General features: G+C 33.2%; 1 protein-coding gene across 1 annotated transcript; it reads right to left on the bottom strand.

The window, feature by feature from the left end:
- Positions 1-402: 402 nt before the first annotated feature.
- On the bottom strand, positions 403-18,314 carry LOC137920818 (chitinase-like protein EN03). The gene is made up of 9 exons (XM_068763903.1): positions 18,146-18,314; positions 7,679-7,929; positions 6,509-6,641; positions 5,619-5,789; positions 4,416-4,584; positions 3,307-3,437; positions 2,499-2,624; positions 1,500-1,599; positions 403-699 (listed from the first exon to the last, which is right to left on the bottom strand). Exons 1-9 carry the CDS (start codon positions 18,255-18,257, stop codon positions 588-590), a joined length of 1,305 nt encoding a protein of 434 aa, XP_068620004.1. The 5' UTR covers positions 18,258-18,314; the 3' UTR covers positions 403-587.
- Between the last annotated feature and the right edge of the window lie 300 nt (positions 18,315-18,614).

Below are 18,614 nucleotides of genomic sequence, written 5' to 3'. Positions count from 1 at the left end.
TGCACATTTTTTACTGCCAGAAGTTACTGGCCTGCTGCATTCAGTTTCAGTGACCATTTTATACAGAAATTATTATAAATAGGCTTATAAAAGTTTTAACAAATGAGCTAAAAAAGCTTCAACATTTACACCTAATTTTTAATTGATTAAAGTCGTCTCTTTAATTCTAGTCATGAAGCGTTCGCCTAAGCTATTTAACTGTTCGACCGCCTCTTAATCTGGTGAAACTGTAGTATGCAGGAGCCCGAGCCAAGACTCCCCATGAAGCCCTGGAACTTTGCTACCTTCAAAGAATTTTTAGGTTAATGGTCATGTGCACCATTGAACGTGTCTTGAGCAGCATCATAAGGCAGTTAAATAAGTGACATTTCATAAAGGATAATGATAAATTAAAGAAAAATATATATTTCTTTAGATTTATTACAAATGATAGAGTACTATTTCGCAACAAATATTAATTAATGAAATTATTTGGAATTACCAGTGCATTTTATTCATTACTGTGGAGATCTTTACGATGTTTACATGTAATATATATGTAAGTCTTAAATTAAGTTTAATAATAAAAAAAAATATTGAATCAGAATTTAAAGTCGGTATTTAGCTGCACGAAGAATTGGGTATTTGTCGCTAGTGCAGAGACCACGGAAATCGTCCATCGACAGGTCCACGATCGAGACTCCTCCTAAGCCCCTCGACCTAAAAAATAAAACAGATTGTATACTGGATTCACAAGAAGTGTAAAAGCGTTAAACAAGTATAGCTGTCAAAATATAGTTGTCAATAGATGTACGTTACATTTTATTTAAAAAAAATGGTTTCAGAAATAATAAAAAATGTAATGATTAAAATGGTTTTTATTACTAAAATTATAAGAAAAAACTTTTTAAAATTCAGATTACTGCGCATTAAAATTTATTTTTTGTCTACAATGAAGAATAGATTGAAAATAATTTTAAAAGGTATACATACACCACTTTAAAGTTTTTCCTATCCATTTTAAGTTACCTTTTAAAAGACCACATATTAAATAAAATTTATATAACTAATTCAGGAACATTTTTGTCACGGGGTAATGCAGTTTGCTTTTGCTTTGGAGTTAAACATTTATTGCTCGGCGACCTCCCAATCCGCTAAAATGCTACTATGAAGTAGCTACAGTCGTAGCTCCCTCTGGAGACCTCAAGCTTCACTATCTTAAAAGAGGTTTTACGTGAGGCACTCTCTGCGCCCTGTCACGACAAACCCGTCAGCTCTACAAATTCCATTTGTTCAGTAGAGTCCGTTCCAAAAAAAGACAAACGCTATACTTCACACATACTACTTCACATTTCTTTATTTCAATTAGGATAGGTTCTTAATTCCGCCATAAGGATTTTTAAATTAAGGTTCTTAATTTAAAAATGCTTATGGCGGAAACTTAGTTTGATCTGTCACTTGAAATGCGTTTTTCATTCCAATTCGTGATTAAAAGAGCGTGTCAAATTGTAACTACGTACTTTACAAAGGCTGCTTTCTGCCCAGCTGTGTCGGGATCTTCGTAGGAAACCCAGCAACCACCTTCGCCGTTATCATCTGGTAGGCGGAAGGCATAAGTTCCTACAAACAAATAAATGAACATATTAAAAAAATATTACACATATTCAAAAGAAATAATAGCAACGTAAAAGATTATTTAGTGACATTGTGTAAAGTATTTGCTAAATATAGTGAACGGTGAAAGATTAGGTTAGTATTTATAATAAATATTATTAACAGGGTAATAGATTAGTTATAGGTGTAAAGGCTTTAAAAGGGTTGAATCTACACATATGTTGTCAACTAATATATGTACTATCAAAAAATCAATGGTTTTAAAAATAATTATTAGCTGAATAATAATACGGTAACATCTTTCTTAATTTTTTTTTATAAATTTCGAATTATAGAATGTTAAAATTAATTATTGTTTACTATCTGTCCCTGCAGACTATGTATTTCTAAAAGTTATTGGCCAGTCGCAATTACAACAGAAAAAATAAATGTTACATATTTCAGAGTGCTCACTTTAGGATGGTTGGTAATAGGTGTAAAAGCTTTAAAGCTTTTTGGTGATAAATGAGCTTAGCATTTACTCCTTTAAAGCCTTAACATCTATAACCAACTATCCGGTATAGCGGCATGACATTATGTCGACGTGATATAAACTTATGTAAGGAATTAAAAAAAAATCAAATAAAAAAATTTAGTAAATAATTATTGTTGTAAATATAAAAAAATACAGATAATAAATCGTTTTATTTTTAATCAAGTTGTAAATAAATATTACGAAGCTAGCGATAAGCCATAGGCAATAGTTTTTTTTGCTCGCTAGAAGCTCAAAGCGTATAAATGCGTACCAACCAAATATTAACGACAAATCGGCATCCTTTGTTAAGCCCTTGTCTGAAAATTTAAAAGCAGCCGCTGATTCGCGTGTAATTTTACACGAGCCGGTTAAATTATATGATAATACGTACCAAAACGTTTGCTTGTGTCGGTGACCTTCCTCAAGTGTGGGCGCATTCCCTTTTGATGGTTGGGATTGATCAATTTCGCGCAAACTTCTGGGTAGCTTAAAAGACCTTCTGTTTTTGTGTATGGGCCTAAAAACAAAAACAAGTTATTTATCTATTTATTTACACTTTTTTTACACTATTGATAATAACTAAAAAAAAAACAATTCATATAAAGATAAAAGAGGCGGTCTTATCCCTCGAAGCGATCTATACCAGACAACCTCTCGATGGAGATGGGAGACATCAAGGAGAGGGCCGTTTAGGGTGTACGTGCGTACAAACACATACATATATACAAAAATATATATATACATATGTACACATATCCACACGTGGAAAAGTGTATAGTATTTTGTACTTTTTTCTTCACCCTCTGCATAGGACTCTCTTAAAGAACGCCACCATCTCTACCTCGTATCCAGTGACTTTGCGTAACCCTGACTATATCGCTAATTCACTTAGTAGGGAAACTGCCCAAGCCGCGCCTACCAACTAGTATTCGCCACAAGAGACTGGTCTGCCGCACCGGCCATCAGACACTGCCACTTAAAACGAGCAATTCTTCGAGTTACGTCGGCGGCTTTTGATTCTTCTGATTCGAACTCTGCAGAAACCTCTGCAGATCATCATGATGTTAGCCTAGGCTTCCTTCAAGGATTGCCACATTGACCGATCTCGCGCTGTCCAGTTACTACCCACCATCTTGCCCTAACCAGATATTAATACGTAAGTTACTGTTTAACAATAGTCTCTTAAAAGATCTACAAACCAGCTTCTCCAGGGCCGTTAGTGTGGATTGGAGGAACTCCAGCAATTTCACTGTCAGAGTCAAGACTCCATGTACGTCCGTATGTTGCAATGCCAAGAACAATCTTGAAAGGTGGAGCTCCCGCCTCTGTGCTATAATACAGATAAAATAAGTTCGTAAAATGATTTTAATTAAACCTTTTTTTATAAATTAAACTTTTCTTGGGTTAGTACGACTAAAGTTTTAATAGCAAAGAAGATAGTAAATAAACATGTGTTTTTTTTTGGTTACTAATAAATATGTGGATTTCACCAGGTTTGAAGCGGCGCCATTACCGTATTAGTAGTATGTTGATTTTATTGAATAGGAACATGCAAACTGTGTTCCCAGACAGTTACATAATAACACAAGTTTTATTTCTAAATACAAGTGAGACTTGCTATCTTAGATCGCGGTTACGATTCCCGGGGTATAAATATATAATATATCCCGGGGTAAATAATCCACACTTTGTACATTAAATATATAAGATTGCTACAGTCTCACAGTCAAGTTTTCAGAGGATGGGTAGCAGCGTCCTCTTCTTACCTTAATACCACACAGCGATCGCCAACCTATTATGGTATATCCTCCATAGATATTTTTAAGCGAGACATGCTTTACAATGGGCGTCTATGGTCTGAAACGGCGACGACCACTAGCGTTTATACCAGGCCCCGCCAATAGATTTTAATAGGATCAGTTGGATTCAGCAGTCAGCTTCTTCCGGCTACTTTAACAAAGTCGTCTGACCACCTTGTGGAACACTGTTCGTGCCTATCCATTATCTCTAGTCTAAAATATTAAGTCCCTTGCGGCCATTGCTCTGCGCTCCACTTAATTTGACCTGCCTAATGCCACTTTAAACTGTCGATATATGTTGCTTTCGTCTACGGATGTCTTCTTGTATACGTATATACGTGAATTCATTGACGTCATTATTCGTGTGGAATCATTTGAAGTATACTTACAAGAAAAATGCCAAATTATATGACGGAAAATATAATCGGAATGGACTCAAAACTCTTAATTATATATATATATATATATATATATATATATATATATATATATATAATTAAATTACTTACAAGTAGTTCACCGCAGCATTGGCGTTAAGCAGTTCATTCCTTTTTTGCGGAGTGTATATGGGGGCTGTGTAGTCGGCTTCTTTGGGGTTCCTCTCCGGGGTGCTGTAATCGAAGGCTTCCAGATTCACGAAGTCGACGTGGTTGATGATTGCGGGTACATCGATGTAAACTAAATAACATAATAGTTGTTATACGATGTTTATATATACATATTATATATCTCTCTGTCTGCGTGTGTGTGTGTGTGTTAAACTGACAGAAGTGAACCGATTAGGTGATGAGCCGAGAAGGCGATTTGTTTAATTTAGATGACTCCACAATCTTTTTTAAACGGTTTTATTTAGTTCGACCCGTACGGAATTTATTTGGATCAAAATTAGAAATTTAAATTTAAGCACCTTCCCGTTGTCAGATTGATCTAAAATTTGGTACACACATTTAATTCAGATGACAATACAATATAATAAAATCATCATTATAAATCTAAGATGGCCGCCGATACAAAATGGCGGATTACGTGTTTTTCCTTAACCCCCTCAATATGGGTATCAAATGAAAGGGCTACACTAGTAAAACACGATGATTATGTCAAAATTTAAAATTCAAGACGGACGCCGTTCCAATATGGCGGACTAGGTACATATTTTTCCACAACCACCACAATATGGGTATTAAAAAAACCGTTTAACTTAAAACCTTTTTTAAATGTATTTTATTACTTTTTTTTCTTGAAGTTGTTTTCGAGTGTCGAACGGTTAATGTTAATTTTTTTGCTAGTAATAATATAACATTTATGACTTGTAAATTCAATAGTTTTCCCATATATGTATTTGCTGAAGAGAGTGAATACTGCGATTGTTCAATTGTGCTTTTGTAAGGAAGTTTAATGGAGAGATAATGGTTTAAAATTATAAAAGTAAAATTAAATTTATAGCTGTGCAACCAATTTGCTTTAGTCGCAGGTTAAATAGAAATCTGTCTGTAAATAGACTTAATCAATATAAGAGCTAGAAAACGCGTCAACACAATGCAAACGACATATATAGATTGACATTTTGTCTGCGTGTACACGCAGCTTAACCGCACCTCAAATAGCAATTCCGAAATAATATTATGTTCAAATTAAATGTACCGTTGAGTAGTCATTGAAAAATGATTCTTACGTTTATTAAAATAAAGACATGTGGTTAAACTTATACTCACTCGAAGCATTAACGTTAGGAAGTACAGTCACCGACAACTGCATGTTGGGTTTAAGGCTTAGAGCTTGCTTCATATCACGTACTAGCGCCGTGAAGCCTTCGCGATGCTCAGCTTCTTTGTCGTCGACAGGTGTGGTGGCGAACGTTTTCTTGATACCATGCCAGATAGAGCCTATAAAAAAAACTTATGTCATTGTCTAGGAGACTTTTGATATTAAAATGTCAGTTATCATTTATTTGTGTCAGTCAATAGTCGCCTACTGCAAGGCATAGAAGATCTCCACCATGACCGGTTTTACTCTGCCTGCGTCCCGCGTCTTACGACCTTTATAAAATCATCCGATTACCTTGTACGTGGATGTCTCACGCTGTATTATCTAGTCCATAGTTTTCCTTCTAGAATATTCAGTCCTCAGCGGCCAATGATTGTCACGGTTTGCTATTTTTATTTGCTAATCTACAGGACTATATCGGTTACTTTCGTTCGTTTATCAATCTCTTCTTTGCCTATTCGATCTCTTAGAGAATGGCTCGTTGAAACACTGATGTAAATATAACACTGCGAGTTATACGTATTTATTTACACTTTTTGTTCACCATAGACACAGAGGAAAAAAAACCAATTCGTATGGCACAAGAGGCGGTCTTATTTCTCAAGGCGATCTCTACCAGACAACTTTTGGATGGACATGAGAGACATGAAGGAGAGAGCAATTATGTAATTATACGTATGTATTCGTATATCAATTTATTGTCTGTCTGTATGATCACTTAAAAATTATATTAAATAACTAATAGAGCTTAAATATTTTTCCAAGGCATTATAGAGTAGTTCACAGTTGCCTAGTAAGTTGGTACTAATTTTCTGGACCTGACTGATATATTACTTACCCCAAGTAGAACGGATCTTCTTTGGCTTCATCTTAGGGAACTGCCATGCCAAATCAATACCGTCGAAGCCGTGTTGTTCAGCTAATAGTACGGCAGAATTCACGAATGCGGTACGGGCTTGAGGAGACTCCAGCTATAAAGTAACATAGAAATTACTTAATCGTCCAAGTATTTTTTAATATTCATGGCAATAATTTTTAATATATTTTTTCCAATATGTTAATTGTCTTACTGGCATTAACATATTCTGCAGGTTTGAGGAATAATGCGTAGAGGAAGCGAAAAATAAATTCCAGCATTTTTAGTAGCAAACTACACGAGCTCCTTTAGTAACCTTGGTTTGGACCAATACATAGTTTTTTATGACAACCCTTTTATAGATATAATTTATTATCTTTATATAGTTGCTGAACCGATAATAGAATGGGCTAAGCCCGTGTGGTGATGAGGTGATCCATATACAAATGATAGGCAGAGGACTAGGCAAGCCACATAGCGCGAAAAACAGATCGCAACTGCAGCCTTAAGGTTCTGGAATGGAGCCCATAGACAGACAAGCGCAACATAGAACGCCCACACGAAACGTGGACAGACGACCTTGTTAAGGTTGTACGGTAAGGGACAGCCTACTTCTAGCAGGGATCAATCTGCCATCTACGTCAGAAATGATGAAATTAATGATGATGATATAGTTTATTAGTGTGTTGACTTCTTTAAAAAATTCCACCTTAGTATATACTATTACTATTCTACATATTCTTTCATCGTGACTTTAAAAAATATTTACAAAAATTTACCTATTAGTATTTTACTCCTTAAAATGACATTTGGTGATTCATACCTTTAGATTTAAAATAAAAAGACCATAGATTGTATTATACAAAGATGCGTTATAATCTTTAGATCCTTTGTTGAAGATATTAGAAGATTTTTATGTTTATCTATCTACGAGTATATATACAACATTTCCACCTATATACTGACTCATCACGATATCTCTGGAACCATAAGATATAGAGATTTGAAATTTGGTAGAAATATTCTTTGCATTTAGTAAAATTCAGCTAAGAATTAATTGTAAGAAAATTTATACACAAAGGTGAAGGGTCGGTCATTAACTTTACAAAGATGGCGGGAGACAGCTTGTTTTTAAATATTACCGATTCTTACCAGTGCATTGTATTTCTGAACGTCTTCAGTATCCGCATCACCGCCTACAGACAGGAGTGTCTTCAAGGCAACATATTTGGTTTTCATGTTCGTGATGGCTCTGTAATTGGCGTGTGTTCGGTCGACATCTAGGTTCTCGTTCAGAGGCACCATCTTGTACGTGTCGGGGTGGATACCGGCGTAACCGTACACTAAGTGGGTGCAGAAGGGTAGGGCCGGGTCCAAATCCAACGGCAGCATACGTGCTTGAGCTGGGGAAATTGATTTATTTTAATATTTCTTAGAAAGTAAAGTTATCAAGGAATGGAAAGAAACAGTAAGGTTAGGTTAGGTTAGGTTCTTTTTTATATTCACAAGAGAAAGAATATTATTAAATTGAAATACAATTACGGGCACTATAGTTATTAATTTTGAAATAATAATATTATAAACAATAATTTCTGGCTGTATAAAATTAGGACGGATAGTAAAAATATTTTAATTTTACATGTAAATAATTCGAATTTTTTAAACGCTTTTCCTTGCTATATATTGATTTCGATTTATTTCTTTAACCATTGATCTTTACATATGGTGTAGCATGTATCAATTGACTGCAATGAGCTATACCCTATAACTGGGTAAATATATATATATATATATATATATATATATATATATATATATATATATATATGTATATATATATATATATGTATATATATGTATATATATATATATATATGTATATATATATATATATACACCTATAACCAATTATCCTGTATTTTTATGCAATAAATTGTATCCAAAACTTTGTTACAAACTTTAAACAAACTGTTTTAAACAAAAAATATGACTATAACCGACGAAATCCGTAACCACATCGATTGTTATGCATTATTTTTGCATCGCCTTACCATTTGGATTCTTTTTCGTATAGTAACGATAAAGTATAATAGTATGGTAAAGATATATATGGAGCATGCCGTTATTGACCTGTAGTTCACTAGGCTACATAGGAAAGTATAAACTTTCTAAGTCTTTGTAAGTCCAGACTTTGAGAAAGAGAACACTCGGCGAGTTGAACTCGGATGTGCAGCATTCGAGAAGCTGCGAAACATCTTGTCTAAAATCTAAAAAAGTCTTTGGCCAATGTGTGTTGACAGCGATGACATATGCATCTGAGACGTGAACGCTTACGAGGGCTATGCTTGCAGTTTCGCTGCGAGATCTAATCAGAAATAAAGAATGGCTCGAAGCTCGACGTGGTAGTGAGAAAGGTTCTCAAGGGGTAGAACGAACTGGTAGACGTCGCATAGATAGGCCCCTCGCTGGGTGGACTGATGACATAATTTATGACCCGAACAATCGCTTGATGCGGGCAGCGATATAAAACATTGTAGCGATCTTTGGGGGAGGCATTCGCCTTGCAGTGGGCGTCTATGGGCCAAAAAGAAGAAGGAGAAGTACTAGGACAGTATAAGGAAGGAGAGAAAAGATCCAAACTCTCGAAGGTAATAAAGGCAGATATCGAGTGCTGGGGTTCCTAATTAGTGCTGCAATATAACTAGAAAGGAATTCAATGCATGAAGTCAACCGATTGATGGAGTCAGAAGGTATTTAATGGAATCAGGCGTTACCTTGCGGAAGTCCATCCTAAGTAAGAAAAGGATCAATATTTAGCCACTTCCGCACATGCAGTGGTAGTCGTGCAACAAAGTGCACCGCCCGCCAGCCCGCTGATAAATGCGTATCCGGCAAACAATGCGAATCACACAACCGCCACCGCCAAATTACTCAACACGTGTTTTACCCCTCCACGGGGCATCTTCAGGAGTTATGTTACACCGATTAGTGCCAAACACGGAGTCAGAAGGACTCACGATCCTTAGGAAACGATCCGAGTTTAATAACAGCCCAGTATGTCTTAACGCTACACGTCAGTTTTAATATATTCTTTTGTTAAGCAATGAGTTTTATTATAATATCGGATGTGAAGAAAATATAAAATATTATCATTGTTAAAAAATGTAAACAAAGAAATATTAACAATATATCTAAATTTATATTTAGATATATTGTTTTAATTTGTTATCATTTCTATAATTAGTGTTGCCAAAAAAAAAACTCATTTAAAACGTATAATAACGGAATAATTATCTAAATTATTCCACGCCAATGCCGGTTGCCACGATGGAGTTGTCTCGATAAGTAATTATTTAGATACTAGACCCGTACGAAATGACTGATACCTTGGAATAAATTTAAATTTATTAACTTCAAATATAAATCAATCGAAGTGACGTCATCAACAACGTGATGTCAGTTTAGCCCAGTGATTCCCAAAGTGGTCTATATCGACCCCTAGGGGTCTATGGCAACCTGCAAGAGGTCTACGTCAGCGAAAAAAAATTTGGGGGTCCATGAAATGATAATGGGGGTCCACGATAGTGGATCTTAACACATACACTGATAGTACCTATTTACTTACATCATACTATCTTATAATATCAAAACATTTACATTATTTATAAAAGTACCTATGAAGTAAAAAAATTATTGTATATGTTCATAAAATTGTGTAAGTTGTAGGATTATTAAATTAACATGTGTTTTTACTTTAAGTTTTTAACACTAAACATCACTACAGTTAGAAATTTACAGGAAATCAATATCAGGTAAGTAGGGGGTCTACTAAACACGGAAAAACATCGCAAGGGGTCTACGACACAAAAAGTTTGGGGAACTCTGGTTTAGTCGCACGACTTCCTCAGCTAACCATAACTCATCCCATTTCCAATAAGAATGGTAGGAAAAGGCCTGTATCCGGTATTTTTCGACGATCTTAACAAAGTCATCTGTCTAACTTGTGGGTGAAAATACTACGCTGTGCTTCTCTATTCGTAGTCTCCATTTCAGAACAGTAAGACCGCTGTAGGTTACTTCTATTTCTCATCTACGGAACTCATTCACGTTTCGATCTCATAGAGAAATCCCGAACAGTGCTATCTTGATGCCACATTGAACAGTGACGTCATACAGATAAAGAATATTTATTATACTTCTTTTTTATTGCATATTTATTTACCTCATGATATGATTCCATTTTATAATCGTTTATATCTAACAAACAAGCCGTACAAGGATTTGTAACTGTCAGACGCATAAGCTATTGTTTCATCTTGCGTGGGCAAATCGAGGAGTAGTGTGTTTATTTCTTTGTTTCCCTCAAATCAACCACTTCCCGCCGCGTCATTAAAGTCAACCAGTACAAATTAAGGACGTATTTTAAATTTAGTATCTCGTGTTACATCGTAATATCGCATTACATTCTGTGTATTAAAATTGAATATATTAATAAAATATTTATAACTTTTAAATACAAATTTGTTATATATCAACATTCAAGTGGTATACAAGCTCTGCGAGAGTTATATATTATTATCAAAATAAAGGCCTATTTTGATATTTTAAACAAGCCAACAAAGAGTCTCAGATACGCTGAATAAACAGATATGAAAGGTTATCAAGTAAACAGATATATAACTTACACTTATTATTTCTATCTAATATATAAAATTCTCGTGTCACGGTGTTCGAACTTGAACTCCTCCGAAACGGCTTGACCGATTTTTACCAAATTTTACATGCGTATTCAGTATGTTTGAGAATCAGGTACTATCTATTTTCCATACCCCTAAGTGATAAGGGTGGTCCACCCCTAAATTTTATTTTTAAATTTTTTAGACAATTTTTTTGGTTTTTATTTTATTATGATACAGCATACAAAAATACATACAAACCTAAATTTTCACCCCTCTACGATCAACCCTTATCTTACATTTCTTAATTAAAAACTTTAATTTTTTTGCAAAACAACGTTTGCGGGATCAGCTAGTTCACATATAGATTTCCAAAAAGTACTGACTCATTAATACGAGGTGACCTTGGCAAAGTGTTGGAATCCTAATGAGGTAGGTTTATTTTTTTTTAATTCATTTACACTTTTTTGTACACCATAGATAATAAACAGAGAAAAAAAAGAAACAATTCGTATAGTACAATAGGCGTTTTTATCACTCAAGCCGATCTCTACCAGACAACCTTTGGATCTAGATGAGAGACATGAAGGAATTTAATTTATGTTCGTGGTGAACTTCTTTCGTCTGAAATTATGGTAACTGGCTGAATACGATAACTCCAGAATAGAGATTTAAAGTAGGTAAAGTTAAAAAAATTCCTTTCACCGAGTAGAATTCAGATAAGAACGGATTTTATAAAATTTCAGGCGTTGAGGGAGCGACAGGAGACAGTGCTTTTGATATACATTAGGTTTTTTTTATTAATTCTAATTTGTATGGCTAATGTTTTATTTACACTTTTTTTTCGCGTTTATTAAACGCAGACAGTTGGGTGAGGGTTGCCGCTATTTGATACGGATCTTTCTTCTCCCAGCTGCGAGTCACAACAGCGTTTTATTATTATTTACAATTTTTCTTATAGGTAAATACAGCTAAAATTTATACATATAATAAATATAAATACATATACAATACAATTTAGAAGTTTCACTCAGTTATACATTAATTAGTACATTATTTCAAGTCCCTGCCCAAGCAGTAAAGACATTCATTAGAATAGGTATTTTTAATATAATCTATTGTTTGACATAATAATTTGTGACAAACAATAAATTTAATTAACATATGTAACACGAAAGATATGAAAAGGTTAATAAAGATAATTTCCATGACGAATAATTCTAGAACATTTATGAACTTGTTTATTTAATTTATCTCGTATTGACACGAACGATATTGGGGTCATGTGTCATTGTTTTTCTAACTAAAAGATAATCTATCTCTCTTACTAATAACTAAATAAACACAATCGTATGTTTATCTCATTATAGCTAAAAACAATAAATAACAATTTACACAATTATGATTAATTTGTTTTAAATCCGGTTGGGTTGAAAACTATACATATCTTTTTACTGTAAATACCACAATAATTTGAAGTGACATAACGCGAAAGGTAAAAACATTATGAGAAACGGAATGAGGAACAGGAAAATGGAACCATAACTCGATACATGACTCGATACGCTAGATAAGCGTAAAGGAAGGGAGGAATACCATAGAAATAGTGGGTCTATATTGATCAGGTCCCTGAAAGAATATGGCACAAAGTGGCAAACAATAGATGGAAGTGAAAGAGGAGGCCTTTGCCAACTAGCATACAAATCTGCAGACAACAGGAAAAAAATAAACAAAAATTGGGCTATTTTTATTAAACGGTTTTATTTAGTTCGACCCGTACGGAATTTGTTTATTTGGGTCAAAATTAGAAATTGAAATTTAAGCACCTTCCCGTTGTCAGATTGATCTGAAATTTGGTACACACATTTAATTTAGACAACAATACAATATAATAAAATCAATAACATTATAAATCTAAGATGGCCGCCGATACAAAATGGCGGATTACATATTTTTCCTTAAACCCCTCAATATGGGTATCAAATGAAAGGGCTACACTAGTAAAACACGATGATTATGTCAAAATTTAAAATTGAAGATGGACGCCGTTCCAATATGGCGGACTAGGTACATATTTTTCCACAACCACCACAGTATGGATATCAAAAAACCGTTTAACTTAAAAGTATTTTATTTAAAAAATACATTTGTATTTATACATAATGATAAGACTAGATATGCTGAACAAAGCAGAATAAAGACCAGGCAAAGATCGATGGACAGGAGCATATTAAAATAAGAGCTCAAAAAATCAGATGCCTAGATATAACATGCATTATCAAAGTTCACGATGCTCTGACCTATGCCTTGAGATCAAAGTGACGATGGACTGTGTCAATGAAATGGAAAGGTCCAATAGGCAAAAGTAAAATTGGTTAGCCATCCAAAAGTTGCAGGAAAGTTCTAGGTGAACAAGCCAAGAAGCGTGGTATACGCTGGAGGAAGACTATACCCAAAGAGACGTCCAAATCAAAGAAAAAGAAATTACTAACATCACTAATAAGTAACATTAAGGAAACACTATACGTTACAAATATTACTGTCTTTTTATTTATTTTATAATATTTGAATTAAATTTATTTATATATTTAATCACTTTTTATTTGTATATACATAAAGATCATATCGATTTTCGGATAGTACTAGATCCTTGTAAAAAAACGATAACAGAAAAATAATCGAATAGCGTTCAAATTAAAATAAGGTAGTCGTTCAAGAGTAACAATAAATATCATACGTCCATCCCAAAGGAAGTTATTTTGTATAAGCTTTACGTGTATGTATACAGCTACGATTTTTTATAAACTGATAGCGGCATAGCAACTAATTCAAATCATATGACTTCAATAAAGTTTCACATCAAAACAAATGAAGTCACCAAAACAAAATTTACACCAGAATGTTAAGTACATAAATGTGATATATTGAGCAGTGGTACCACAGCGGTAAAGAACTAATACTTGCAACCTTAGGTCGCCGGGTTCGATTCCCGGGATAGAATCTCATATAATTCACACTTTGTGCATCAATTATTTAGGATTTGCACTGTACACAGGTTCTCAGAGGATGGTAGGCAGCGTCATTTGCGAACAATAATACCATGCTGCGAATGCCAACCCGCCTGCCAAGCGTGGCGTTAATGGTATATTCTTCCATAGATATCTTTGGCGGAAACCCATACCTTGCAATAGGCAGAAAGAATACATACACGTATGTATGTCTAGAATTTTTTTCTCGCTTTTGAAAACGACTGACATAAACCTACTGAACATGAGATTCGATTACCATAACGTAAAATGATTTATAAACACTAAAAAAAATTAATACATACAAAAGAAATTATTGTGTTTATAAAAAATGGCACTTATTTTGAAATATAATAATAATATCTTTTAACAGCCTTATTTTTAAGTATTTTAATGCTAACAAAAACAATATAATACTATCGTTATACTAGACATCAATTACGGGGGATGTAAAACATCGTTGCGATCAAGGTAAGCGAATCACAAATAAAATTGTTTGCAGAGGAAAAATCTGTTCAAATCTCAATTGACCTCATCTTTGTATGAATGTGAAGGTCCTATGGCGTAATGGTTATGCTTGACGGACCTGTTTGCAACACAAACACGACTTCAATTCCACGAGGTCTGAATTAAGATGCGGTTTAACACTAAAATACGCCGAAATACTAAAATATTCTATATTTAAAATAAGTATATTTTTTTTATTTTGTTAACATAATGAAGGAATTGCATATAGATATGTCAACCTTATAATTTATAATTCTGTATGCAGGCGGCTTTCAACCAGTCTTATTTTAAATCTACGAGAAATGGACGTCATACAGCTGAAATGATTATGGTGATAATTTATGTCCAATTATTAATAATATACTATTAATAATAAAAAAATATTACCCAATCATAAAATCTATACACATAATCTCATATAATATATATATATATATAACATTAAACAATAATTACACAAAAATAGACTAGATCAGAAATTAAATTTTTGTTGGATAATTAATAAATAGCTAAGATAAAAATCTCTTTTATATTACGCCAAATTGTATGAAGCCTCAAGAATGTACAAAACAATTCTATATGCATGTTATGCAGTATTAGACAAGTAGGTTCAATTTTTATTCCAGTTTACATTCACTTCCTTTTAGTTCGCCGAATCAATGAATGCGTTATATAATCTAATTAAGGGAAAGAACCGTAGACGGTTGTATGATATTCTAAATTTTGTTTTGGACGTTGTCGACTCTTATTTAAAAACAATAGTGTTTTGCGAAGTATCGATTTTCCAAAAAAAATTAGTAACCGGTGTTTATTTTTTTGATATTTTCAAAGTAAATATTCAAATTAAATTACACTAAATATACTATACATATCTACATAATTGATGATATCATTTTTCAAAGACATAACACGTACAATCTGTCACAGGTGCAAATTAAATAATAAATGTTCTAAACGTATTTATTGTATAATATTTATTTACTAAATATCTAACTTGACAGACGCTATGTATAATAATCAATAGTAATAGTACTTGCGCAGTTAATTTATGGTGTGACTACGGAAAATCGAGATTTATATATATATAGATCATACACTATAAAACAGAAATTGATTATCTCCTTTGAACTTATCAATACACATTGATTAATTTTAAGAGCTCTAAAGTAATTTTTCATCATCGCCATCATCATATTAACCGAAGGAAGTCCATCACTGGACTAGATACCGGTTGAAAGCATCAATCGTCTTATATCTTGTGTTATTCAAAACAATATTTTGTTAAAATCGCTTTTATTCCACAGGAATTGCATATACGATTTTAGACTAATATACACAATTTGCATTGATATATGACTGCATGAATAATATTCGATAACAAGTACAATAGAACAATTGATACATACATTATTACGTAATATGTTAGAGTAGAATGTACGCGACTGTACGCATTAGCATGATGTATCATTGTGTACAAAATGCCATTCAAACACAGATTTTAAATATAATTACGTAAAATCGTTATGTATAATTTACATAAAAATATTACGAGAATTTTTTTAGCGGTAACGATTACAGTGACGATTTCTCTTCTATATTATACTAAGCACAATAGAATAGTCGAAAGGCGGTTAAAATCTCACGACCTTGAATTTCATAGACCAAAGTCTGAGATTTTATGCCATTGACAGTTGAAAGACTATTATAAATCATATGACACGTCATTCGTTTATTAAAACGGACTTCGATTTTTTTTTTAATACTGTTGGAGAAACTATTCGGGCACGAGCTCCTTTTTAAAACTGATTAGTCGAGTAAGCTTGCTATTATAGTATATATAAAGTGTAATTAATTACTACAAATAATCTAAAACAAATAATTAGATAATTACCGTTATGAAATTAATGGAACATTAATTAATAGGGTTTCATTTTTAGACTTCGTTGTTATTATTTCGAGTCCTGTTAAACCGATTTTGACCACAACTAATCGTAACGTGTGATTGATATTTTGTATCCGTGTAATCGCATCTTTACTTTCATTACTAAGCAACAAGTTGTGCCGCATATAGCGCGCAGAACTAATTGCCGCTGGACCCATAAGGTTTTAGAGTGGAGATCACGGTCGGGCAACCGTAGCGTAAGACGTCCACTAGATAGATTGACGACCTCATAAAGGTGATGAAAAGATGCTAAACTTCCGACTGGTTCTAGAGGAAATCTATGGGGTAGGTGTATATCCAATAGTAGACAATCTATGGCTGGAATGATGATGAAGTTACGACGTATATGGTAATAAATATTTACTCTTGGAATTTATTTCCACTACCAAGCAACAAAGAGAAGAATATAATGTTCCATTGTCGTTGAGCTGCATTGTTACATTAACATTAACCTGCTAAATAGATCTATTAACACTTCTAGACTATAAGACCAAAAATATGATTTTTCAATTTAAAATTGTGATTTTTTTTAGCCATCAAAAACATATATGGAAAAGCTTTAATTCACATAAAATTCACAACAGCATTAGACATATGAAAAAAAAAGAAATTTTAATTTATTAGTAGGCAAAATACAAATGCCTTAATATACTCAAGGTTGCTTATGTATATATACTTGAAGGATTTGTTAATGGTTGGATTTAGAACGCGATGTATGCTTTTCATACTAGAGTACAGTGTTAACTGAGATATTTTCCTTGAAGTATTCTCAATGCATCATCGCTAGACTTTATTTTTATAGTCTTTTAAAGTCTTTGTTACATTAATGTGGTCAGTCTCTATAATAGAAAATTAAGGCGAAATCACGGTACCTATTTTTGTTAATTACATTTAATTATAATTCCGTTAATATTCTTTTAAAATAAATATTTATACTTTAATATCACAAACAGTCGCGCTATGCTTTGATAAATTTTGTCTTTCCAAACCTCCAATGTAAGGACTAATTTATTTTTAGAATCTATTTTATACTATTAATTAATTACTACATTTCTTATGTTTTATTATATTTTAATAAAATATACGAATATCTTTTTAAAATTAAATATTTTCGCGTTTAATGTACATATAACTAACTTACTATCAATAATAATTGATGAGAATATGTAAAAAAACACGTATGAATAAAAATCACGCAAAGCCGATATATTAAAGAGTTTGTGTTAAAATCTAATCTCTACGGTTTTGCCTATTTAAGATCGACTATAACGCACTGGAAACGCATTTACACAGTTATGTAACTTATAACAAGTTGATGGCAAAAAAATCTTTTTAAAATTCTCGATCTTTCCATTTTATTTACAAACTTTTCGGTGTTTTCCTCACTCGTGGAATTTAAGTTATTATTATTATTTTTTTTAATTAATCTCGCAAAAATAAAGAAACGCACAGCGAAAGATATACTTACATTCCCTGGTATAACTCTTGCTGTCATAGTAGCAGACAACCTTGGAGACAGATACTGGTGGGTTGGCTACTGCCACGGATAAGGCAGCGAAGAAGGCAATCAACGCCCTCATGTTGGAATAGTTCTCGTCGTCCGATCCCCACGAAGACTATGTGACGAATGAGCGCTCTCAAAGCCCACTGAGAACGGATGACCGTTGCCGTGAGGTCAAAGATTAGTAACGAAAGCCGAACGTTACTTATCAACAGAAGAAGTTTACGATAAACTTTACCCTGGACAACATAGGATCATAAATTTGACAATTTTTTTTTATTGCCAACCACACGAACGTTCTTTTACATTTTGATTTCTTTTTTTATTCGTAATTCGAACATTATTCTTTTGTTTAAAGCCGTTTACTTTCACTAAACTAATCTTTCTTATATATATATATATATATATATATATATATGTATATATATATGTATAT

This window comes from Battus philenor, unplaced genomic scaffold (genome assembly GCF_028537555.1).
Source record: "Battus philenor isolate CCGP_79_NKW_IND1 unplaced genomic scaffold, ilBatPhil1.0.hap1 SCAF_1, whole genome shotgun sequence".
Taxonomy (NCBI): Eukaryota; Metazoa; Arthropoda; class Insecta; order Lepidoptera; family Papilionidae; genus Battus; species Battus philenor.
The sequence above is the reverse complement of the archived record's forward strand: the minus strand, read 5'-3'. Positions and strand labels throughout refer to the sequence as shown.